Source organism: Bufo bufo, chromosome 8, assembly GCF_905171765.1.
Source record: "Bufo bufo chromosome 8, aBufBuf1.1, whole genome shotgun sequence".
NCBI lineage: Eukaryota > Metazoa > Chordata > Amphibia > Anura > Bufonidae > Bufo > Bufo bufo.
This window is the reverse complement of record NC_053396.1, coordinates 187,465,392-187,491,422: the sequence shown is the minus strand read 5'-3', so window position 1 is coordinate 187,491,422 and position 26,031 is coordinate 187,465,392. Positions and strand designations below refer to the sequence as shown.

The following is a 26,031-nucleotide window of genomic DNA, read 5'->3' as shown; positions in this document are numbered from 1 at the left end:
TCTTTCCTATTCTCTCCCTCACAGCAGCAGCATGTTCGGGTCCGGTGTCCAAAAATCCTAAAGTTCGGTACGAACCCGAACTTTACAGTTTGGGTTCGTTCAACCATAGTTATAACATTAAATGAATCCTGCTTATTTTGCCAGCATTTGCAACATACCATATTATGCAATAGAGCTGTAACTCTACACCAACCTGTTCAACCTGTTCTCGATGATCACATGTTCACTGGATTGTTGCCCTTTACCTGGTCATATAAATATACAGAAGGACATAGTGCAGACAGAGCTGCAATCACTAGTATACAGGATGGCTCTGAACATTGCTACGACTCTTCTCCTGGCTACAGGACTCACTCTCTTAATTTATCTCATTAAATGGTGGAGTGGGGTCAAACTCAAGAACCTACCCCCAGGACCTACACCTCTACCAGGCTTGGGGAATATCCTTCAGATCAGCGCCTCAGAACTACCACAGTCTTTAGTCAAGGTGTGTACTGTAATAACTGTAAACTTACTTGAAATGTTAACCTAACTAGGACCCTGGTTCCATAGCAATCCCTATCATAAAACTGTTGTCAAAATAGCTCCCAAATCAGGGTGATCTAGTAATATACAGGGAAAGCCTTAGAGAATTCATATCACTTACAGCTGTTCTTCAGGTCCATTGTCATATACAGGTTATTTTATAAAAATATGTGTCTGCAACCATACGGTAGTTTATATTCTGAGGACACACTCTTAGGCCTCATGCACACGACCGTTTTTTTGCGGTCCGCAAAACGGTGTTCCGTTTTTCCGTGATCTGTGACCGTTTTTTCGTCCGTGGGTCTTCCTTGATTTTTGAAGGATCCACGGACATGAAAAAAAAGTCGTTTTGGTGTCCGCCTGGCCGTGCGGAGCCAAACGGATCCGTCCTGAATTACAATGCAAGTCAATGGGGACGCATCCGTTTGACGTTGACACAATATGGTGCAATTTCAAACGGATCCGTCCCCCATTGACTTTCAATGTAAAGTCAGGAGTTAATATACCATAGGATCGGAGTTTTCTCCAATCCGATGGTATATTTTAACTTGAAGCGTCCCCATCACCATGGGAACGCCTCTATGTTAGAATATACCGTCGGATTTGAGTTACATCGTGAAACTCAAATCCGACAGTATATTCTAACACAGAGGCGTTCCCATGGTGATGGGGACGCTTCAGGTTAGAATATACTAAAATAACTGTGTACATGACTGCCCCCTGCTGCCTGGCAGGTGCTGCCAGGCAGCAGGGGGCAGCCCCCCCCTGTAGTTAACACATTGGTGGCCAGTGCGGCCGCCCCCCCCCTCCCCTGTAGTTAACTCATTGGTGGCCAGTGGGCCCCCCTCCCTCCCCTGTAGTTAACTCGTTGGTGGCCAGTGGGCCCCCCCTCCCTCCCCTGTAGTTAACTCATTGGTGGCCAGTGGGCCCCCTCCCTCCCCTGTAGTTAACTCGTTGGTGGCCAGTGGGCCCCCCTCCCTCCCCTGTAGTTAACTCGTTGGTGGCCAGTGGGCCCCCCTCCCTCCCCTGTAGTTAACTCGTTGGTGGCCAGTGGGCCCTCTCCCCTCCCTCCCCCTCCTAATTAAAATCTCCCCCCTATAATTGGTGGCAGCGGAGAGTACCGATCAGAGTCCCAGTTTAATCGCTGGTGCTCCGATCGGTAACCATGGCAACCAGGACGCTACTGCTGTCCCGGTTGCCATGGTTACTTAGCAATTTGTAGAACCATTATACTTACCTGTGAGCTGCGATGTCTGCGTCCGGCCGGGAGCTCCTCCTACTGGTAAGTGACATGACCTGTGACTTACCAGTAGGAGGAGCTCCCGGCCGGACGCAGAGATCGCAGCTCGCAGGTAAGTATAATGGTTCTACAAATTGCTAAGTAACCATGGCAACCGGGACAGCAGTAGCATCCTGGTTGCCATGGTTACCGATCGGAGCCCCAGCGATTAAACTGGGACTCCGATCGGTACTCTCCTCTGCCACCAATGATAGGGGGGGAGATTTTAATTAGGAGGGGGAGGGAGGGGAGAGGGCCCACTGGCCACCAACGAGTTAACTACAGGGGAGGGAGGGGGGCCCACTGGCCACCAACGAGTTAACTACAGGGGAGGGAGGGGGGGGGGGGCCGGCAGCACTGGCCACCAATGTGTTAACTACAGGGGGGGGCCCACTGGCCCCCAATGAGTTAACTACAAGGGAGGGAGGGGGGGGGGCGGCCGCACTGGCCACCAATGTGTTAACTACAGGGGGGGGGGTCACTGGCACCTGCCAGGCAGCAGGGGGCAGTCATGTACACAGTTCTTTTAGTATTTTCTATCCTGAAGCGTCCCCATCACCATGGGGACGCCTCTGTGTTAGAATATACTGTCGGTTCTGAGTTTTCACGAAGTGAAAACTCAGCTATGAAAAAGCTTTTATGCAGACGGATCTTCGGATCCGTCTGTATAAAAAGTAACCTACGGCCACGGATCACGGACACGGATGCCAATCTTGTGTGCATCCGTGTTCTTTCACGGACCCATTGACTTGAATGGGTCCGTGAACCGCTGTCCGTCAAAAAAATAGGACAGGTCATATTTTTTTGACGGACAGGATACACGGATCATGGTCTCAGCTGCAAAACGGTGCATTTTCCAATTTTTCCACGGACCCATTGAAAGTCAATGGGTCCGCGAAAAAAAACTGAAAGCGGCACAACGGCCACGGATGCACACAACGGTCGTGTTTATGAGGCCTAGAAAGGGGGTCATTAGATTCCCTCACTGCTGTCCAGTTGTGTTATGGGATTGATGCTGCCTAGAAAGGTGATCCTGATTAGTGATGAGCGGCAGGGGCTATATTCGAATTCACGATATTTCACAAATATTTTGTAGAATATTCGGCATATATTCGTGAATTTCAAATTTCAATATTTTATTGAATGCGATAAATCGGCAATGTAAAAATTGCGTAATGCAATTTCGTAATGCAAAATAGAAGCGTAGGTCACTTTGGTTACATTTTTCAAGCTGCTATAAGTTTCCTGAGACTGGAGAAAATAGTTGGCACGGCAGAACATTAGAATAGCGTTATATGCAGATAGAGTCCAGTGCTCCAATATATTTGCGATTGCGCTAATCGGCAGTGATTAGAATATTTTTTCGCACTACGTGCAACTTCTTATTTTAGCAGGTCTGACTACAGATTACTGATTGGTGCACTAAGTATTGTTGTGATTACTTGACATTGCTTCCTTCTCATTTTCCCATAAGCAAGAAGCAGAGCGGAATCATGTGTTCAGATGGAAAAAAAATTCAAAATATTAGATATAACAAAAATATAGCACTACAGTATATTCTAAATATTCACGAATTCTCAAAGTGGCGATATTCGCAATAAAAATTCGCTATTCTAATATTTGTGCTCAACACTAATCCTGATGTTAAATGTATGTTAGAGAAATGATGTACAGAATATGTCAATATGTGCACAGTGCATATTAGAACATAGGTTTCTTTGTGAAGAATTGAAGGGGTTGCGCAACAGTTTTGTTACAAGGATCTCTTGCCAATAAGCTGATCACAGGAGTTTTTCCCACAATCAGATGTTAACCATGGAAACAAACCGGCAAATGCTCAATGTTTCTGCTGCACCTCCGCAGGATAAATTAAGAATTACATGATGTCCATTGAAATTAATAGGTTGAATTAATGCATGAGTTTGTTGGGTCCTCCAGAGAGGTGTTCTGTGTAGATATTCTCAATTCTGGCTACTAAAAAAGACATGTTCCTCCTCTCTAAGTATACAGATCCTGCTCAGACCTGTATGGAAAAAGCCAGTGTTAAGCCTCATTCACACGTCAGTGTTTTAGTCAGTGATTTCCATCAGTAATTGTGAGCCAAAACCAGGACTGGAGCCTGTGTTTAGAGCCGCACCTGGTTTTGGCTCACAATCACTGACCAAACACTGACGTGTGGATGAGGCATTACTCATTTTAAGTTTTGTTTATATCTCTCCAGTTGAGTGAGAAGTATGGACCTGTCTATACCGTCTACATAGCCAACCTACCAATGATAGTACTGATTGGGTATGATGCTGTGAAGGAAGCATTGGTGGACCGCAGTGATGCATTTAGTGACAGGGGAGACATTGGAGCAGGAGCAATTTTCACTAAGGATTTTGGTAAGTATATATTGCAAATGACCAAAATAGCAATGTCTTAATTTTAGTTGTTTGTATCTGATTTACTTTAAACTTCTCTACACAAACCATTTTAACAAACATTTGTAATATTTGACAAATAGGGTATAATTTAAAATATATATGCAGTGAAAGTATATTTATCTCAGTTCACATCACAAAAATACAGGCAGAACCTTTTTAACACTTGGATGGTATAAGGAATCTTGGAGAGAAAATTGTAACTTAAACAAGATTAACTTTACTGACTCAAATTGAGCAACAATCTTAAAGGGTTTGTCTCATCTCAGACAATGGGGGCATATCGCTACGGTATGCCCCATTGTCTGATAGGCACCCGCACCTATATTGAGAAAGTGGTGGAGGGCACTCTGCGCATGCGCGACCACCCTCTATTAATTTTTTATTGGGTCTTGGCTATTTCCGTACTGCCAATAGAAGTGAATGGGAGCAGTGGCGGTCATACGCGGTGCGCTTCCATTCACATCAATAGGAAGAGCGCTTTCCGGGGCTCCGTTTCCAACTTACGTGCAACAGGTTAAATGGGTACACTGTCTCTGCAAGTGGGTAAGTGGTAACTGTCAAATAGAACATGGTCCCTTTAAAGGGATTCTGTCACCAGGTTTCACCCCGTCAGCTAAACATATGCTGATGTTCAGGGCCTCATCAGGATTCCTAATGTGGGCTTCTAAATGTGATCCGTAGCCTTATTTTGCTAAAAAAACAGGTTTTACTAACCTGTCACTGAAAGAAATAAGGTGCCCAAAGGGATGTCAAGGGATGCAAGGTGCCGGCCGCACCCACCGCCGTTCGTGCCCAGCGCCGCCTTTCCAGACTTCTGCACCGCCTCCTAATCCTCTGTGCCGCCTCTCGCTCTCCCTCCCTCCCCCCTCCTCCTGCTGTAAGATATCGCACGTGCGCACAGGGAGGGAGGAGGGGGGATGGAGGGAGGAGGGGGAGAGAGGGAGAGCGAGAGGCGGCACAGAGGATTAGGAGGCGGTGCAGAAGTCTGGAAAGGCAGCGCTGGGCACGAACGGCGGTGGGTGCGGCCGTCACCTTGTATCCCTTGACATCCCCTTGGGCACCTTATTTCTTTCAGTGACAGGTTAGTAAAACCTGTTTTTTTTTTTAGCAAAATAAGGCTACGGATCACATTAAGAAGCCCACATTAGGAATCCTGATGAGGCCCTGAACATCAGCATATGTTTAGCTGACAGGGGTGAAACCTGGTGACAGAATCCCTTTAAGAAACAACATCACTCTCCTTCTCGCTTACATTTCTCTCTGCCCTCTGGGCATCAGCACTCTGCATCTGGGCTTCTCAGAGTGACAGGAATGACGACAGTTGTCTCTGAAGTTATCTCCATTGCTCTATCTCCATGTGGTGCAGCAGCACACAATCTGAACAGGCAGGTGTTCCCAGGTGGCGGTATCTCTGATGTAACAGTCGCAGTGCACACTCTTTTCAGTTCTTCTTTGGAACACATAATATTGCACAACATTAGGCTGCAAGCTGGTAAGTCTTAAGCCTGTATTACACTGGCTGACAGTCGGCCAGATAATTGCTAACGAGCATTCTCAATACTGTCGCCGAATACCCGATGAACGACCAAAAATCATCGTTTGCCGGGGCACATAGTACTGTCTAATCACAATATGCTGCCAGCAAACAATGACTCTGTGTGAGGAATATGGATTAATATTTACTGTCAGCCATGGCCTCACACCCCCATGTGCTGACAGATAGCGGAGGTAGTGACCTCCACAGGAGGGCCCTGCTTCCCTGCTTCAAAGCCCCAGGCTTCTTGGCATACTCAGTGTACATGCAAAATTAGGTTCCACCCCCCCCCCCCCCTAGGGGGTCCAGGCTTCAAGGAGAAGGTCACACCTCACCTCCACCAGTTTGGAGCCAACGGAATATTGCAGGAAAACCCCCAGCAGGGGGTATCTGCCTTTGCCCAGGATCAATGAGACCTCCCAGACATGTTGGCACCTACCTTTCATAAGGAATTATGAACCGCCTGGCCATCGCAGGCGCAAACCGGATACATATTTGTGTCCCGGTGGCCACGAGGTACGTTCCCATGGTCTTTGTTTAATGAGACTAGGTCAGGGTAGAGAGATATCCATATCTCCCCATAGAAACCACATAACGGTACCAGGTTTGGGCTCTACTTGTAGCCGGAACCCAGGCAGGTCCATTGGTCCCGGAACCATCTCCCTATGAATCTCTGGTCTGGAGCTATGAACCCTAAAGGGTTTTGTGGGTCATTTGCTGCCAGCCCAGAAGAGGGGGAGTGGACCCCTCCCTGAGGCCGGGAGGGGAGGGGCTGGCTACAGGTTAAAGGTCTGGTGCCAGCAAGTAGGCGCGTCTTTCTCTGAAGAGGGGTCACATCCTACACATGTGTTTAGAGGGACCCAGGAAATAGCTGAGTTCATGGCCCTTCATGTGGACTCCAGCAAAGAACATCTCAAAGGAACTTTCATCATACTCGGTAACTGACTTTTCCACTGTTTAACCCTGTTGTAACCATATAACCTGTAATCTGTAACCTCAGACCACTGTATATATTCTTAGTGTATATTGTGTTATATCTAGTGTGCCATACGGCGATTAAATCTATAATTTAATCTTGTGCTATCTTGTATCTCGATCACGAATCCCCACGTCCGTGTTTTGGCCTAGTTATAAGCTACCGCGGGTTGGTTTCTGACCCTATATAATCCCGTTAGCGGACCGGGCTTATATCAAACTAGAACTGGTGGCAGATACCCAGGCTGAGGAGTCGCTGTTTCACTGCGGCAGTGAAAAGGCTCTCTCAGCTTGTTGCCTCTCTGTGCCCGCGTGGACAGAAGGTGTGTGTAAGCTATACCAACCTGACCTTACGTGCTCCCCTGTAGGGCGTAACTTCACGTTTTTGGTAAACCCTGTGATCATACCAGGTCTCGTGAGCTCGGCGTGGTTGACGTCAGCGGGCACGAGGGGTGGTATTCATCACACTCTGTATGGGGACGAGCGATGGCATTATCAATTTCTCCTCCCCATGCAGCATGGTGGCTCAGTGGTTAGCACTGTTTCCTTGCAGCGCTGGGGGCCTAGGTTCAAATCTGACATAGGACAACATCTGCATGGAGTTTGTATGTTCTCCCCGTGTTTGTGTGGGTTTGCTCCGGGTACTCCCGTTTACTCTCACAGTCCCAAGACATACTGATAGGGAACTTAGATTGTAAGCTCCACTGGGAACAGTATAATGCTCATGTCTGTAAAGCGCTGCGGAATATGTAAAAACTATTCAAGTGAGTATAATATATAAATACAATTGTCTGCCTGATCTTTTAATCTAGTGCAGCCCTTAGTTACAGGCCCATCTTTTACTCAGGGCAGGCCTTAGCTGCTTCCATGATGCTCAGTCTAGTCTTCTTCCTCCTGTCCCTTAGCTTCTGTCTAAACTCCTCTGGGATGTTTGGCTTTGGAAACCCTAGCTAGTTCTTGAAGTGTTATGCCCTTATTTCTAGTACCAAACACCTTCACCATCTAACTTTTTGCTTTTATAATTAATGCTGGCTTTGTTCCCAGTACCCGATTCTCTTCTCACTCTCCAATCTCCTGCCTGCTAATCACCATGTGGCATACGTGTACTTCTTTTAATGCTGCCTTCCATGTACTCTACCTGAGCTTTCTACAGCTTAAGGATCCTATGCAAATCCGATCAGGTGACCCAAAGGGTCTTTACACGCACACATAGGGGGTCATTTACAAACAGATATATGCCACTTTTTGGCATATATCTGTTGCAGAGTTATTTGCGCTGCAATCTGCGACTTTTCCCCGGCTCACACCGGGTCTAAAAAAGAGGGCATGGCGTGGGTGGGTAAGGGGGCGGACTGGCAGGACCATTTCATTTATCATTTTCTACACCAGTTTTAGGTGTAGAAAATGGTCTAAATCTACACCAGCAAGATGGTGTATAAGCCTAAGTTATGTAGAGGACAGCGCCGCTACATAACTTAGACGCATAGACTGCTAGTGCAAATGGTATTAAGAACGGCATCTAAAACATCGGTCTAAATAAATGACCCCCATAATATCCATCAATAATTATACAATTAGTCGGTACATGTTAGGATAACCTTGCTTCCAACAATATATCATGCATACATTTATATCACAGTACAATACCTATTAACCCCTTAGTGACCAGCCTGTTTTGGGCCTTACTGATCAAGCGTTTTTTTTTTCCTTTTTTCATCATTGCATTCTAAGAGCTAGAACTTTTTTTATTTTTCCGTCTATATAGCTTTATGAGGGCTTGTTTTTTACAGGACAAGTTGTAGTTTTTAATGGTGTCATTTTTGGGTACACAAAACTTTCTGATTAACTTTTGTTAACTCTTTCTGGGAGGGAGATGGGAAAAACAGCAATACTGCCACTGAGTTTTTATGTTATGCATTTTACGGCGTTCATTTTTTGGTATAAATAACATAATATCTTTTTTCTCTGGGTCAGAGATACCAAATACATATCGTTTTTTTTTCTGTTACTACTTTTGTTCAATAAAACCCCCTTTTCAAAAGGAATAAATTCTTTTTGCATCGCTGCTTTCCAAGTCCCATTACCTTTTTTATTTTTCTTTCTATGGAATTGTGTGAGGGCTTTATTTTTGCGGGATGACTTGTAGTTTTCATTGCTATCATTATGGAGTAAATTACACTTTTTGATCGCTTGTTATTAAGTTATTTAAGTGGAAACTAAGTATAAATTAGCAATTCTGTCATTTTTTTATTTCTTTGTACGGTGTTCACTGTAGTGGATAATTTACATAATATTTATGTAGTGTTGGTTGTTATGGATGTGGTGATACTTAACTTGTGGGGGGGGGGTAGCAGTTTTTTTCATTGAAAAGCGTATTTTAAATGGGAAAAAAAGCCTATTTTTATTTTTACTGGAGTTTTTTTATTTAATAAATATGTATTTTTTAACTTTTTTTTACCACTTAATAGTTCCACAAGGGGACTATAACATGCAACATTCTGATTTATTTTACAATGCAATGCACTATTCCTATAGTGCATTGCAATTTAATGTGAGTGCTTTACTAACATTGACCAGCAGGCTGCACCAGAGAGGCACAGCCTGCTGGAAACTATTCAAGGCTGGTTTGGGGCCTACATCAGACCCCAGCCAGCCTTTACATTAATCGGCACCCTGCGATCACATTTGTGGGGTGCCGATGGGAGACAGAGGGAGTTCGCTCCCTCTGTCAGCGCTTTACATGCGGCAGGCACCATTGCCCACTGCATGTAACGCGTCAAACAGCCCGGATTGGCATTCCAGCCGGTCCAGGCTAATAAAGAAGGACCACGGCTCTCATGTGATAGCCGGCTCTCCGCTCCCCTCATAGACCGGGCCACCATAAAAAAGCGGCGGCCCCGTGGAAGGCCCCTTAGTTACCACCATAAAAAGGCATATGGGGGATCACTAAGGAGTTAAAGTGCATTAACGCATCATACAGTGAGAGTCATCTGTAAAGTTCATCATATCCTATACCAAGGCATATCAGTAGTGTTGAGCAAAGAGCGCTTCAGATCACAGGTCCAAAGTTGCTTTGTTTAAAACTTTCTTTGAATACTGTACTCCGTCTCCGTGCAGTAGTGAAATGTATGGGCTTTGCAGAGGTGAAATTCATTTTACAACTTGAAAACCATTTTTAAACTGCAATGCGAAGCATGCTTTGGTACCAAGGTTCTAGTCATCACCGAAGCCGTCTTTGGATTTCAGTTTTAAAATGGTTTTCAAGTTGTAAAATTGAACTTAGCAAATTTCACCTCCCTGAAGCCTACACATTTGAATGCTGTAAGGAGACAGATCTCTGCACAGCATTCAAATAAAGTTTTGAATGAAGTGACTTTGGATCTATGATCCGAAGCGTGCTTTGCTTAACACTACATATCACACCAAACTGGCGATCTGCTGTTCCCTGCACAACAATTCCCATGGTCAGGTTCCCACTATGGATAACAATATGTTGCTGTTTTTACAACAAAGCACCTATGGTTTTATAATCCTCGACAAACTCTTTAAAGGGGTTTCCCAGTTGCTACAGGTTAACTTATCTACTGGAAAGGAATAGTGATGAGCGGCATAGGCAATATAAATTTTCGCGATATTTTGCAAATTTTTCGCATAATATTCGCAATAAATTCTAGAATTTGTGATCTCATCATTATTTTTGAGATTGCGCAAATCAGTACTAATGATGCGTACATGCAACTTCACATTTTGTCAGGTCTGAGTAGATATTACTGATTGGTGCACTAAGTATTGTTGTGACATCACAGCACTATGTCTGTAGCATGTATGTATGGACAGCAGAGAAACAGTAATTCCTATCACACAACCTAACACCCTGCACTGGAATCAGCTACACTATATCACTATCTAACCTACACTGACTAATTCCCACTGACTATCTGTATTATATATATATGAGCTAAATAACTATCTAATGGAAATGGATAAGGAATAGGATCCAGATGAAAGCACAGAGCACAGCAATGTCACTGCTCTCTCTCTCTCTCTCAGAACTGCAAAAAAAAACTGCAGAAATTGGCTCCTGGAGAGTTTCTTATATAGTAAGAGGTAGACAACTTTCCTATTGGTTGCTAGGGATGTTGCTAATCTATGACAAAGATATTGAGGCCTTCTCATTGGCCCACAAGCAAAAAGGGAGGTTACAGAAAAAAAATCTAGAATATTCGCGATTGCGTAAATATAGAGCACTAAATTCTACATCTTTGCGTATTCTCGAAGTGCCGATATTCACGATAAAAATTTGCAATTAGAATATTTGCGATCAATACTAGAAAGGAAATAATAAATGTTTAATTACCCCTTCCTAATGAAGGAGCCAGTTAACCATGTGCTCTGCCACTCTATTTATTCTCTTTGGAACTGCCATAGATAGCCCAGCATTGCAATAGGCGATCTCTGACAGTCCCTTACCTAATGAATGGAGCAGAAGGGCATGTGTTTGACTGTATGCTCCATTAAGATGATGGAATGAGAACCCCATTCTCTGGGTTGGTGGTGGTCCCAGTGGTCCCTACTGATCAATTAGTTATCAGCTCACCAGTAAAAAAAGGAAAAGTTTGTTGCAACCAGAATGCCCCTTTAAAAGCTTGCTTTAATTTACAGGGGTTATTGCAAGCAATGGAGAAAGGTGGAAAATTATTCGCAGATTTTCGCTGACAACTTTGAGAAATTTTGGAATGGGAAAGAGGAGCATTGAAGAAAGAATCCAAGAAGAAGCCCAACGTCTTGCTGATAAATTTATGAAGGAAAAGGGTGACATTTCCAAAATATTTGTCTTATACTTTCAGGCCACCATAAATATTAGTTTGCTGTTGGACAACAGCCCTCTCTTCTCTATTGAATTTCCCATGAATACATTTGGCATGTGTAGAACAAATGATCGGGAATGTTAATAATCACTTGCTTGATCTTTTAAGGTCTGTAATTTGTATACTGCACTATACATATTAGATCAATGACTGAACGCCTTTGTACAGCCAACTTTAATATGATATTGGTGACCTGCTGTAGTAAGATCGCCAAACATACAACACCATACTGTGTAGTAATCCATACCATGGTCCATATTTTTCCAGTGTTCAAATTATACTATATAGTCAAAGCAATGTCTGACCACCTCTTTATATTTATATTTACTAACAGATACCCCATTTGACCCAACATATATATTACGAGCTGCTGTTTCCAATGTCATTTGCTCAGTTGTGTTTGGTGAAAGATTTGACTATGAAGACAAAAAATTCTTGACTCTCTTGTCATGTCTTCATGAAATTTCTATATTGTTCAACAGCCGTTCAGGGCAGGTAAGTATCACGAATTACATAAACATTATGTACTGTTGGTGAAATGTTAACATGAATGCAGAACTATTATAGGTTGTATGGAGCAAAGCAAAGCATTCAAAGTGGAATTTGGTCTGAAGTTTAAGAAAACTTTGATTAAAAAAAAATCCAAATTTTCTCTCTCTTCGTGGCAATGAATCAGGCTTTCTTTAAATGGTGGCTGCAAGTGTTACAAAGCGAAAACTAAGTGTAGAGGAGACAAGCCCAGGAAATCAAGATCACCCATAATGTCCTGTAGCCAGCCAATTCGCAGATAGCCATCCCCTATGATGTCACAGCCCTATAAAAATTCTGCGCTCTCTCTGCCATTGTCCTGTGAGCTGAGCATAGGAAAGACGTGCCAAGTGCTTATACGCCAGGGACAATGTTGCTGCAAATTATTAATAGAAGAATATTGGAGAGAGAGAGAGTGCAGGGAGAGTGCAGGGAGAGTGCAGGGAGAGCGCAGGGAGAGGAATTTATTCTGTGTCAGTTTTCTTTATTTATTCCTACATTAACTTATTCCTAGTGATGAGCGGCAGGGGTCATATTCGAATTCGCGATATTTTGTGAATATTTTGTAGAATATTCGGTGAATATTCGCAATTTCGAATATTCGTTATATTCTACGAATCGTAATGCAAATTTTTATCGCAAATTTTTAAATTGCCGAGCAAAAACATGATTCCTCACTGCTTCTTGCTTGTGGGCCAATGAGTCATAGCACTATATCAAATATATTTGTTTTTTCAAATATTCGTAATATTCTAAAACAAGAATATATAGCAATACAGCGAATATTCGAAAAAACAAATGTAGAACAATTTAGCTAATACAGTGCTATAATCTTTTTTTTTATAGTTGTCATTTTTTTCCAATCTGAACTTCAGATGAGAAAAAAATTACAACTATTAGACAAAGAAGATTATAGCACTATATTAGCTAAATTGCTCTATATTAGTTATTTTTTTGAATATTCACTATATTGCTATAAATTATTGTTTTAGAACATTACGAATATTCGAAAAAACAAATATATTAGTTTTTTAGAACATTCGTAATATTCTAAAACAAGAATATATAGCAATATAGCGAATATTTGAAAAAAAAAACTAATATAGAGCAATTTAGCTAATATAGTGCTATAACCTTTTTTTTAATAGTTGAAATTTTTTTCCAATCTGGACTTCAGATGAGAAAAAAATTACAACTATTAGACAAAGAAGATTATAGCACTATATTAGCTAAATTGCTCTCTATTTTTTTTTTTTGAATATTCGCTATATTGCTATATATTCTTGTTTTAGAATATTACGAATATTCGAGAAAACGAATATATTCAATATAGTGCTTTATATTCGTTTTTTAGAATATTTATCATTTTTCCCATTTAAAGTCATGATTCCTCCCTGCTTCTTGCTTGTGGGCCAATGATTTATTCGCCCACAAGCAAGAAGCAATAAAAATCTGCATTACGAAAATTCTCAATAAAAAAATCTTTGAAATTACAAATATATATCACTATATTCTAAATATTCACGAATTTTCAAATTCCCTATATTCACGATAAAAATTTGCAATTCGAATATTCGTGAACAACAATACTTATTCCTACATCAGCTGTAAACTAAGATATATAATTCAATATCAATAAGATGGAAGCCTTTATTATTCCAATGTCAGCATGCCAACCAAAAACATACAGTTTGCACCCCTTAGGGGGGGCAGGTCTTATTGATGACGATCCTCATCTTTTGCTGGCCTTACTTCCTAGAAAAGTCAGCAAGACACAGAGAGAGAAGGAGCTGGATGTTCCTGATGACATATTCTCATCGATATTAGATGATGTGGAAAAGCAGAAATAGCAGATTGCAGAAGAAGGGCTCCCACCTGTAGGGCAAGCACTGGGGTTGGAGAAGTAGGTATGCCAGAGCTGATTAATATTCTGTCTTTACTGTCAAATAACCTGAAGGAGATTGCAGGCCAGAACAGCAATAATTTGCATATTGTGCCCCCACCTAATCAGCCAAACCCCATACTAGCAACAGCCCCTGTTCACAGGTGCATTACAGGTGTCGGAAAACCATTAACAATAAAGACAGACTATACAGTCATTTATCACTGACTAGAAAAAAAACCTTATTAAAATATAACTTTTAATAATACTAATCAAACCCCCACATTATCAATATTCACTCTGATCATAACGCACATGTAGATTTGTTACCAATAACTTTTAGGTTACTATAAACGTTCGGGAATGAGGTAGGGCATAGATATATTTCATATCTAGCCCATACTTACTCTCGGTTTGCTCTGTGTTTCTACCTCAGTAGTGGTTCAGGTTGGATAGATATTTCCAGCTTACATGCACTTTGTCCAACATCCAATAATCGCTTCCAGTTGCCACCAGAGATGTGAAGTTCCCAGTTGTAGGGTTGGGGTCAGGTCACCTGTCCCTGACTCCTCCCTTAACTCTTCCTACCTACAAGCAGAGGTTTTTCTAGTCAGTAATAAATAAATATATAAAACCTCTAGGTCATATATGCAGACTATACAGTCATTATTAAATGAAAGGCAGCTGAAGGCTAATTGGCCATGTGGTTCTTAACCTCAACGTGGCCGCAACCCGCCCGCTGCATGGGTGCTCCGTGTGGCTGTTCCCTAAGGCACAGTGGCCTTGGTATATCTAATTTATAGCGACTTGTGATTAATTAATTCAGAATGAATAGAATTTCTTTACGAATTTCAGACAACTTGCTGAATCAAACTTTTCAAAACTTTGCTTGACTCTAATTATAGGTTGTACTATTATTTCTAACTTTAGCCTGTAGGGTTGAAGGTAAACAGCATGTTGTGTCCATTATACAGTATAAATTCAAAAACTGGTATCTTTATAATGAACAGGTCATTAAAGCCTTCAGATGCCATGAGTAAGTGTGATCACAGCATCTTAAAGCTAAAAAAAAACGGAAGCTTGTGTTTCCGGGCTTATTACTGGCATCCTTAATGGCCAATGAGGTTGCTGGTAATTGAATTCAATACACTTGGTCTCTCTGTAGAAATCCAGAGTATAGAAGCTGCAATTCTTAATTTGGCCAGCAGGTGACAGGCAAAATAAGAAATGAGCAATTCTAGTACCAATATGGATCTAAGAAACATAATACTACCGAATAAAAAATAGAGTCTTGTAGCCTTAAACACGAGATACAAAACCATAAAAAAGTTTAAAAATATATATATACAGTACAGACCAAAAGTTTGGACACACCTTCTCTTTCAAAGAGTTTTCTTTATTTTCATGACTATGAAAATTGTAGATTCACACTGAAGGCATCAAAACTATGAATTAACACATGTGGAATTATATACATAACAAACAAGTGTGAAACAACTGAAAATATGTCATATTCTAGGTTCTTCAAATTAGCCACCTTTTGCTTTGATTACTGCTTTGCACACTCTTGGCATTCTCTTAATGAGCTTCAAGAGGTAGTCCCCTGAAATGGTTTTCACTTCACAGGGGTGTCCTGTCAGGTTTAATAAGTGGGATTTCTTGCCTTATAAATGGGGTTAGGACCATCAGTTGCGTTGAGGAGAAGTCAGGTGGATACACAGCTGATAGTCCTACTGAATAGACTGTTAGAATTTGTATTATGGCAAGAAAAAAGCAGCTAAGTAAAAAAAAACGAGTGGCCATCATTACTTTAAGAAATGAAGGTCAGTCAGTCAGCCGAAAAATTGGGAAAACTATGAAAGTAAGGGCTATTTGACCATGAAGGAGAGTGATGGGGTGCTGCGCCAGATGACCTGGCCTCCACAGTCACCGGACCTGAACCCAATCAAGATGGTTTGGGGTGAGCTGGACCGCAGAGTGAAGGCAAAAGGGCCAACAAGTGCTAAGCATCTCTGGGAACTCCTTCAAGACTGTTGGAAAACCATTTCAGGGGACTACCTCTTGAAGCTCATCAACAGAATGCCAAGAGTGTGCAAAGCAGTAATCAAAGCAAAAGGTGGCTACTTTGAAGAACCTAGAATATGACATATTTTCAGTTGTTTCACACTTGTTTGTTATGTATATAATTCCACATGTGTTAATTCATAGTTTTGATGCCTTCATAGTCATGAAAATAAAGAAAACTCTTTGAATGAGAAGGTGTGTCCAAACTTTTGGTCTGTACTGTATAAAAAAAAAAAAATATTAAATTACCCCCCTTTCCGTAGAATAAAAAAAAATTATACCTAAATAATAAAAACTTTAATCATCATGGGCATCACAACGTCCAAAAACATCCATACTATTAAAATATAAAAATATTTTTCCAATAAGGCGAATGGCGTAACAGAAAAAAGGGTCAAAATAGCCGATTAGCCATTTTTTCATAGTTTCTCTTACCCCAAAAAAGTATTAAATGTGATCAAAAAGTCACACACACCAAAATGGTATCAATGAAAACTACAGATCGTCCCACAAAAAATGAGCCCCCACACAGCTCAGTAGATATAACTATAAAAAAAAGTTATGCGGGTCAGAATATGGTGATGTAAAAAAAACTTTTTTTTTTTCAAAGTATTCATTTACCGGTATTTTTACACTATTTACACATAAAAAAAACTATACATATGTGGTATCATTGTAATCATACTGACCCAGAGAATAAAGGGGACAGATCAGTTTTGCCGCAAAGGGAAAGTCGTAGGGACAAAGCCCGTAAAGCGGTGGAGAAATTGCGTGTTTTTTCCAATTCCACCACATTTAGAATTATTTTCCCACTTCCTGCTATATTGTATGCCATATTAAATGGTGTCATTAGAAAGAATAACTTATCCCACAGAAAATAAGCCCTCATATGGCTACATGAATAGAAAATTTTAAAAGTTATGGCTCAAGGAAACTAGGGAAGAAAATAAAAAACGCAAAAACAAAAAAACCTCCGGTATCCTAAGGGTTAAGAAATAGACCTCGGTGGCATGTGATTAGCTCAAAAGATCACTTAAAATGTTTTTTTTTTTTGCTGGATCTTTGAAGCCCACTATCGTAACAGACCCTGCTGGTACTCTGGTGGGCCAGTCTGTCCCTGGCAGCAGTCGTACCCCCATGCTAAAGTGTTTACTCATACAACCTATAGCAACATAAGACATAATTTTTATAAACAACACATGGAAGGTGAGGGGCAGGTGAGGACAAATTTTGCTCTGGGGTCCAACAGCTTCAAGTTAAGCCTCAATATGCAGACCAAAGTGTAATCATGGTTGCAGACTACTAATTAGCCCTTTACAACTTGATCCTGCAGACAATAATCCCCCTATCTGTTGATAACATTTTGGTAGCTTAGAATGAAGTAGGGGACATGTGGAAAAGAGTATGACTGCAGGATCAGACTACACAGGTTTTGTTTGTAGTCTGTAACCATGGAAGCACAAAGGTCAGCACTAGGTAGTATAAAACATTTTTTAAAAGGGTGGCATACAGTATGATATGAGTACAGTGTATAATGAATATGACAAAATATGGCAATGAACAGAAGAATATTTATGCAATTTTGTATGACTTTTTCTCTCAATTAGCTTTTAAACATGTTCCCAAAAATAATGCCCTACATTCCTGGTCCTCACCTGAAGCTCTTTAAAATTATGGACAAAATCAAACAATTTATTAAGGATATGGTGAAAACCCATCGAGCCACCCTGGATAAAAATTACCCTCGTGATTTCATAGACTGCTTCCTCATGAGGATGGAAGAGGTGAGTTTATAGATAGTTAAAACAAAAGAAGCTTTTGAGAGTAAGACATTTTAGGATTTCAAAATTCAAGTGTTTGGGAATTTAATAATATTTGATTGTTAAAAATATTAGGGAATCTGATTTTTTATTTTTTTAGGAAAAAAAGAATCCAGACACCGAATTTCACGATGAGAACCTAAATGGAACAATATTAGACTTATTCTTAGCTGGAACAGAAACTACAAGTTTGACATTGAGATATAGCTTTCTTATACTCTTGAAATATCCGGAAATACAAGGTGATCAGTTTGATGCGTATTATGAATAGCACATGGAATGTAGGTGGCCCTTTAGATAAAGATTTTGCATTTAGTGCAAGACCTTCAAGTTATATCAGTATCCCCATCTATCTACTAAATTGCCCAATGTTATTGGTCCCTCTAAGGTAGTATAGATATATCCCTCTCACCCCTTCCCACCAGAGCTACAGTTTCTTATACATACAAAACACAAAAGTCCCCACCACAACCTTCATCCAGAAGCCATGAAATCAGTTTTAACAGAATTCCTATTAGTAAATTTCAGCTATTTCTGAGTTGCTTGTACTATATAAATCTATAGAACCTACTGTAAGGCTCATTTTATAGGTGTAAGTTAGAGAAAAGAGGGATATCAGGCTAATTAGAACCAAGGCAGCTCATTGTATCTTTTCCCAAACTAATGGAAAGCCTAGTCATGGCTCCACGTAGCTCATTCATATAGAATTATAGCGCTCTAGGCAGTCTGTGTGCCACCATACAATGTCTCTGTTTACAATGGGGAAATTATGTCTGCATATGGTATGTGATGTAGCATGGTAAGATTTTTTTCATACAAATTCCATATAAATGCGTGAGGAAAAAATAAAACTCTGCATGTCCCCAGAATCTGAAGCATATGGAACTAAATCATGGGCCCACGGATTTCAATTGGAATTGTATTATTCATCAGTGTTTGTCATGTGTATGAGACCTAAAGGGGTTGTCTCACTTTAGTAAATGGTATTTATCATGTAGAGAAAGTTAATACAAGTCAACTAGCAATGTATTCTGATTATCCATATTGCCCACTTTGCTGGCTGAATTCATTTTTCCATCCCATTTTATACTGCATGTTTCCAGGGATTTCGACCACTAATGCAGCACAGATACCAGGTGACTGAGACACTGCGTATGCATGCTTATGCATGCTCCCAAAGTCCTGGCCATCAGAGAGGTCACACATTTTTTCTATAGTGTGCAAGCACAGCCATTGCTGCTGGATTGCAGGGCGGTCATAACCATTTAATTGAGCAGTGTATAATGTGATGGAAAAATGAATTCAGCCAGCAAAGGAAGCAATATGAATAGTGTTGATCGAGCACCAAAGTGCTCGGGAGCTCGAGTAGAACACTTTGGGAGGCTCGGGTGCTCGGCAGAGCACCTGAGCACAATGGAAGTCTTGAGCATTAATGAGCACAATGGAACTTGAGCATTAAACCAGGCAACCCCTGCTCTGAAGAGGGGAGGGTGTTTCGTAGGAAAAGGTCAGAAATGGATGGAAACACCACTGAAAACAGCATCGAGAGGATGTCTGGATGCATCTTGGACTCCCAGGTCGCTGCTGGAAACGATGTTGTCCGAGTAGTACGCCACTTTTACAGACTGACAATAATATGCACAAAACCAAATATAAAATAGATTTTAGAGGAAAAATTGTTAGGAAACATACATTCCTGTATCTTTACTTGTATATCACATAAAGGAGGGCTTCATTCACATTGTGGTACATTGTTCAGGTAGTGGGACTCCTGCACTCATAAAGCGTATGCAGTAAGTGAAAGGGCTGCCAAAAATTACATCTGTAAATCTGTACACTTCGCTTTGACACAGAAGTGAATCTGCTAGCTGATTGTGCTTGCGAAGGTCCAGGTGCAAAGCGGGAGGCATCCGGGCCTGCGTCTTGGACAGAGGATTGGCCAGGTTGTAACACAGGGGAAGAGGAGGCAGTGGTGTGACCCGCAGACACTGATTGTGGACCCAGGCGTTCGGCCCACCTATTAGGGTACTTTGATGCCATGTGGCGGATTATGCTGGTGGTGGTGAGGTTACTAGTGTTCACGCCTCTGCTCATTTTGGTACGGCACAGGTTGCAAATGACAATTCTTTTATCGTCCGCACTTTCCTAAAAAAAAAAACGCAAGAATTCGGAACACCAACCCCTTGGCAAGGGAGATTGCCGCAAGGGGGTGCTTAGGGGAACAATTGCGGGCCTGTTTGGTGTGGCCCGCCTTCTCCCTTTCCCACCCCACTACCTCTTCCAGCCTGTTTTGGTGCTGCGGATCCCTTCCCCTCTGTACTGCTGTCCTCGCTCTGGTTGCCACCTTCCCAGGTTGGGTCAGTGATTTCATCGTCCACAACCTCCTATTCCACTTCCTCACTCTGGTCATCCTCCTGACTTGACCTAAAAACAACCTCACTTATTGACAACTGTGTCTCATCCTCATGATCAACGTCTTCAGACACTAATTGCCGTTGACTTATTGGCAACTGTGTCTCATCATCATCATCATCCACCTCGTGAACCACTAATTGCCGTTCCCCACTATCATCTTCTTGTGACTGTGGATGCTCAAGAGTTTGGGCATCAGTGCACACAATCTCTTCATGTGCCTCTTCAAGCGAGCTTGGCGAGAGGCCCAAATCAAGTAATGGCGATTAAAAGAGCTCCTCGGAATGTCCGAGTGTGGGATCACTTATTTGGTAAGACTCTCCATGGTGGGAGGAAGGAGGATCAGGTGAGGATTCTGTTGACCAGACTCTTGGCTACTGAGACTGGACTTTGTGGAAGACAGGGTAGTGCTTACCCGACTGGAAGCATTATCCGCTGCAATCCAACCGACCACCTGGTCGCACTGGTCTGACTTCGAGAGTGGTATCCTGCACTGCCCTGCAAACTGGGACATGAAGCTAGGTATCGTGGATGAGTGTGTTTCTTGTGCTCTGGCAGGAGGCACAGTTTCACCGCTCCCAGGGCCACGGCCACTGCGTGCACCATCAGCAGCACGGCCTCTTCCCCGTCCCTTACTGCTCGCCTTCGTCATATTAAATGGTATATACTGTATGCTTGCAAGTACACTGCGTGCAGAATTATTAGGCAAATGAGTATTTTGACCACATCATCCTCTTTATGCATGTTGTCTTACTCCAAGCTGTATAGGCTCGAAAGCCTACTACCAATTAAGCATATTAGGTGATGTGCATCTTTGTAATGAGAAGGGGTGTGGTCTAATGACATCAACACCCTATATTAGGTGTGCATAATTATTAGGCAACTTCCTTTCCTTTGGCAAAATGGGTCAAAAGAAGGACTTGACAGGCTCAGAAAAGTCAAAAATAGTGAGATATCTTGCAGAGGGATGCAGCACTCTTAAAATTGCAAAGCTTCTGAAGCGTGATCATCGAACAATCAAGCGTTTCATTCAAAATAGTCAACAGGGTCGCAAGAAGCGTGTGGAAAAACCAAGGCGCAAAATAACTGCCCATGAACTGAGTAAAGTCAAGCGTGCAGCTGCCAAGATGCCACTTGCCACCAGTTTGGCCATATTTCAGAGCTGCAACATCACTGGAGTGTCCAAAAGCACAAGGTGTGCAATACTCAGAGACATGGCCAAGGTAAGAAAGGCTGAAAGACGACCACCACTGAACAAGACACACAAGCTGAAACGTCAAGACTGGGCCAAGAAATATCTCAAGACTGATTTTTCTAAGGTTTTATGGACTGATGAAATGAGAGTGAGTCTTAATGGGCCAGATGGATGGGCCCGTGGCTGGATTGGTAAAGGGCAGAGAGCTCCAGTCTGACTCAGACGCCAGCAAGGTGGAGGTGGAGTACTGGTTTGGGCTGGTATCATCAAAGATGAGCTTGTGGGGCCTTTTCAGGTTGAGGATGGAGTCAAGCTCAACTCCCAGTCCTACTGCCAGTTTCTGGAAGACACCTTCTTCAAGCAGTGGTACAGGAAGAAGTCTGCATCCTTCAAGAAAAACATGATTTTCATGCAGGACAATGCTCCATCACACGCGTCCAAGTACTCCACAGCGTGGCTGGCAAGAGAGGGTATAAAAGAAGAAAATCTAATGACATGGCCTCCTTGTTCACCTGATCTGAACCCCATTGAGAACCTGTGGTCCATCATCAAATGTGAGATTTACAAGGAGGGAAAACAGTACACCTCTCTGAACAGTGTCTGGGAGGCTGTGGTTGCTGCTGCACGCAATGTTGATGGTGAACAGATCAAAACACTGACAGAATCCATGGATGGCAGGCTTTTGAGTGTCCTTGCAAAGAAAGGTGGCTATATTGGTCACTGATTTGTTTTTGTTTTGTTTTTGAATGTCAGAAATGTATATTTGTGAATGTTGAGATGTTATATTGGTTTCACTGGTAAAAATAAATAATTGAAATGGGTATATATTTGTTTTTTGTTAAGTTGCCTAATAATTATGCACAGTAATAGTCACCTGCACACACAGATATCCCCCTAAAATAGCTAAAACTAAAAACAAACTAAAAACTACTTCCAAAAATATTCAGCTTTGATATTAATGAGTTTTTTGGGTTCATTGAGAACATGGTTGTTGTTCAATAATAAAATTAATCCTCAAAAATACAACTTGCCTAATAATTCTGCACTCCCTGTATGTCACACGTACAGTAGTGCAGGTTTTATAAGTGTATGCGCAAATAAATTAACTGAATGCCACTGATATTTAGGATGTGCAAACGTTATACAGGAGATGTAGCGTAGGTAATGTCGCTGTCACCAATGGAAAAAAATTTAACTGAATGTCACTGATATTTATGATGCACAAACGCTATACAGGAGATGTAGCGCAGGTTATGTCGCTGTCACCAGCGGCAAAAAAATGTAACTGAATGTCACTGATATTTATAATGCGCAAACGTTATACAGGAGATCTACCGCAGGTAATGTGGCTGCTGTCACCAGCGACTAATAAAAAATTACATTGAAAATCACTAATATTTATGATGCACAAACGTCATACAGGAGATTTACTGCAGGTAATGTCACTGTCACCAGCAGCTAATAAAAAATTCAACTGAATGTCACTGATATTTATGATGCGCAAACGTTATAAAGGAGATGTAGCGCAGGTAATGTCCCTGCTGTCACCAGCGGCTAATAAAAAATTACAGGGAATATCACAGCTATTTGGGATGCGCAAACGTTATACAGGAGATGTAGCGCAGGTAATGTCCCTGCTGTCACCAGCGGCTAACGTTAAACAGGAGATGTAGTGCAGGTAATGTGGCTGCTGTCACCAGCGGCTAACGTTATACAGGAGATGTAGTGCAGGTAATGTCGCTGCTGTCACCAGCAGCCAAACAGTTGCACGCAATTTAGCGCACATTGCGCTAATATATTTTGCAGCCAGATAAAACAATAGTCCTTAAAAAGACTGATGGGTCTCTAACACCTTTCAACACTCAAAACTTCCTTAAAGAAAAAGCACAATTCCTCTCCCTACACTATCTGTCCCTTCTGCTGCAGCTCTATGAGCCGAACCACGTGTCATCGGGTGCTATATAGCACCCGATGACGTGTTCCGGCCAGTCAATCACTGTAATGCCAGTAATAAACATGGCTATGCCATTACGTTGAGTGGCAGTACTCCCCCGCATGTTTATTGGCTGCAAGGCAGCCAACAAACGTGTGCGGAGGAGACTCGAGCATCGCAAGTGAAAAAGGTGGTCGGCCGAGCATGGCCAACACTGAATATGAACAATCACAATGCATTAGTAAGCGTATGTATTCAGTTTCTCTACATGAAACATGCCATTTACTAAAGTGAGACGACCCCTTTAAATATTGAAACTGAAAAAATCTTTGTTCATTAGTTTGAGTGTAACTGCCCTATGATTCAATTATAACATAATTATAGATTAAAAATATGTTTTTTTTTGTTCTGCCTAGAAAAGATCCATAAAGAGATTGACAATGTAATCGGGAAAGATCGTTGTCCATCAATAGAAGACAAGAGTAAAATGCCGTATACAGAAGCTGTAATCCACGAGATCCAAAGATTTGCTGATATTGTCCCTTTAGGAGTTCCCCATTCTGTCAGCAAGAACTCAACCTTCAGAGGATATGACATTCCAAAGGTATCTGGAAGAATAAATCTTCTTATTCTGGAGGCCATCAAGTTGCAACAGAGAGGTTTATTGGCCAGGAAATGCATTCTGGGAAACAGAAAATGTAAATAAGCTCTTTTAAGGACAAAAGCTGCAGTATCTAGTGTAATTGATTGGATGGTTATCCTTTAGGACAGGCATGCTCAACCTGCAGCCCTCCAGCTGTTGCAAAACTACAACTCCCATCATTCCCTGACAGCCTACAGCTAGCATCCTACAGAAGGGCATCGTGGGAGTTGTAGTTTTACAACAGCTGAAGGGCCGAAGGTTGAGCATGTATTCTTTAGGACAAAACCAAAATCTTTTCCATAAGAAAAAGATGGAAATCCACAGGCAGTTCTATTTTTACACCCTTATTGGTGTTAAGCTGTGTACTGGTTGGGCTGGGTGAGATGTATTTTTCAAACCGTATACTATTCTATCTTAAAACTAGCATTTATGCTTCATGGTTAATCAGGCCACACTATCTAAAAAGGGTAGTAAAAGGCCTGCTGATCTTCTGAATGTCTTGGTTCAATTCTTCCTATAAATTACCAACCAGTCCCACCTTTTAACACTTCTCTTTTTCTAGATCTACATACTTTATACTTTCACTTTCAGGGTACCATGGTGATTCCACTCCTGACCTCTGTCTTGAAAGACTCAAAACAATTCAAGAACCCAGATGAATTTGATCCTGGACACTTTCTCAGTGAAAATGGTTCCTTTAAGAAAAACGATGCATTCATGCCATTTTCTACAGGTAAGACATGATCTTCATATTAATCCTGGTTCGGTATAGGAAAATATGGTGAGGACAAACATTATTATGGTCTGGTGTGGAACTAAGCTGTGTTTAAGAAGTCCAAAACATGATTTATTTTGCCGAGGGACCCATTGTCTTGACTCTTCTTTACATACCCACATATTAATGTAAATAACAGCCACATCACATAAAACACTAAAATGGTTACTACCTTTTCACACAACTTTGCATACAAGAAACTTTGTAATACGTCTTATCATTGGGAAATGCCTAGCTCACGTTATCAGCTGTTTATCCACCCTAAGCCAAAAGTTCTCTTTACCAGACAACCCCATTGAGTTTACCTTGACTTCTTATTGCATATGCTTGCTCTGTCTTCTCAGGTAAACGTATATGTATGGGAGAAGGCCTGGCTCGCATGGAGCTCTTCCTGTTTCTAATCACCATACTGCAAAAGTTTACCTTGGAGCCTACAACAGACAGAAAGAATCTCAGCATAAGACCAGAGCCCAACACCAACGCTTCGAGACCTCATTCATACCAGATGAAGGTTGTGCCTCGTTCCTGAGCTTAAGATGAACTTCATGCATAAAGGAAACCTAGAAGATCTAGAACTTACAAACAGAAGGCAGTTCTAATTTTTGAAAACTATCAATTGAAAAAAAATTGAAAATCTAATTTTTTTAAAAATTCATATATTCTTTCTTTCTTTTTAGCACTGGTCATATCTGCATGAATGTACACCATATAATACAATTCTCATATTTTGTAACTATTTAGTGTTTATAAAAAATCAGACTGTACTGTGTATTTTGTCTTTATTGGGTACATTCTACACTAAGGGCACATTCACTCAACAGCGGAAAACGGATGTGTAATTGTGAAATCAATGGGCCCATTTTTATCTGTCATTTAGACAGAAGTGAACCCATCTTATGGCTGTTAAAAATGGGTACATGAGTGGAACAGAGTAAAAAAAAAAATTACTCACGTCACCAATGGCTCTTGGGGAAGCCCTTGTTCTGCACTGGATGCAGCAAGACCTGACACTTCCAGTGTTGTGATGTCACATGATCTCACTGGAGCATCAGGTTCTGCTGCCTACAGTGTAGAGCAAGTGTTCCAAAAAGTAGCATAGGGGTAGTGTTGAGCGAGCTCGCGATGCTGGGTGTTCTACCGAGCACCCGAGCACAATGGAAATCAATGGGAGA

General features: G+C 41.6%; 1 protein-coding gene across 1 annotated transcript; it reads left to right on the top strand.

The window, feature by feature from the left end:
- The first annotated feature begins 274 nt into the window (after positions 1 to 274).
- Positions 275 to 25,623, top strand: LOC121009416 (cytochrome P450 2C8-like). Its single transcript, XM_040442524.1, has 9 exons — positions 275 to 487; positions 4,026 to 4,188; positions 11,402 to 11,551; positions 11,942 to 12,102; positions 17,689 to 17,865; positions 18,002 to 18,143; positions 23,858 to 24,045; positions 24,676 to 24,817; positions 25,204 to 25,623. The coding sequence occupies exons 1-9, from the start codon at positions 308 to 310 to the stop codon at positions 25,386 to 25,388; spliced, it is 1,488 nt and encodes a 495-aa protein (XP_040298458.1). The 5' UTR covers positions 275 to 307; the 3' UTR covers positions 25,389 to 25,623.
- Positions 25,624 to 26,031: the final 408 nt, after the last annotated feature.

What these genes read in the sequence shown, in the direction of transcription:
- LOC121009416 (XM_040442524.1), top strand. Translation starts at nt 308, where the DNA reads ATGGCTCTGAACATTGCTACGACTCTTCTCCTGGCTACAGGACTCACT. An exon ending in AATTTTCACTAAGGATTTTG is followed by an intron (nt 4,189 to 11,401) that starts GTAAGTATATAT and finishes TTTAATTTACAG; the next exon opens with GGGTTATTGCAAGCAATGGA. An exon ending in TCAACAGCCGTTCAGGGCAG is followed by an intron (nt 12,103 to 17,688) that starts GTAAGTATCACG and finishes TCTCTCAATTAG; the next exon opens with CTTTTAAACATGTTCCCAAA.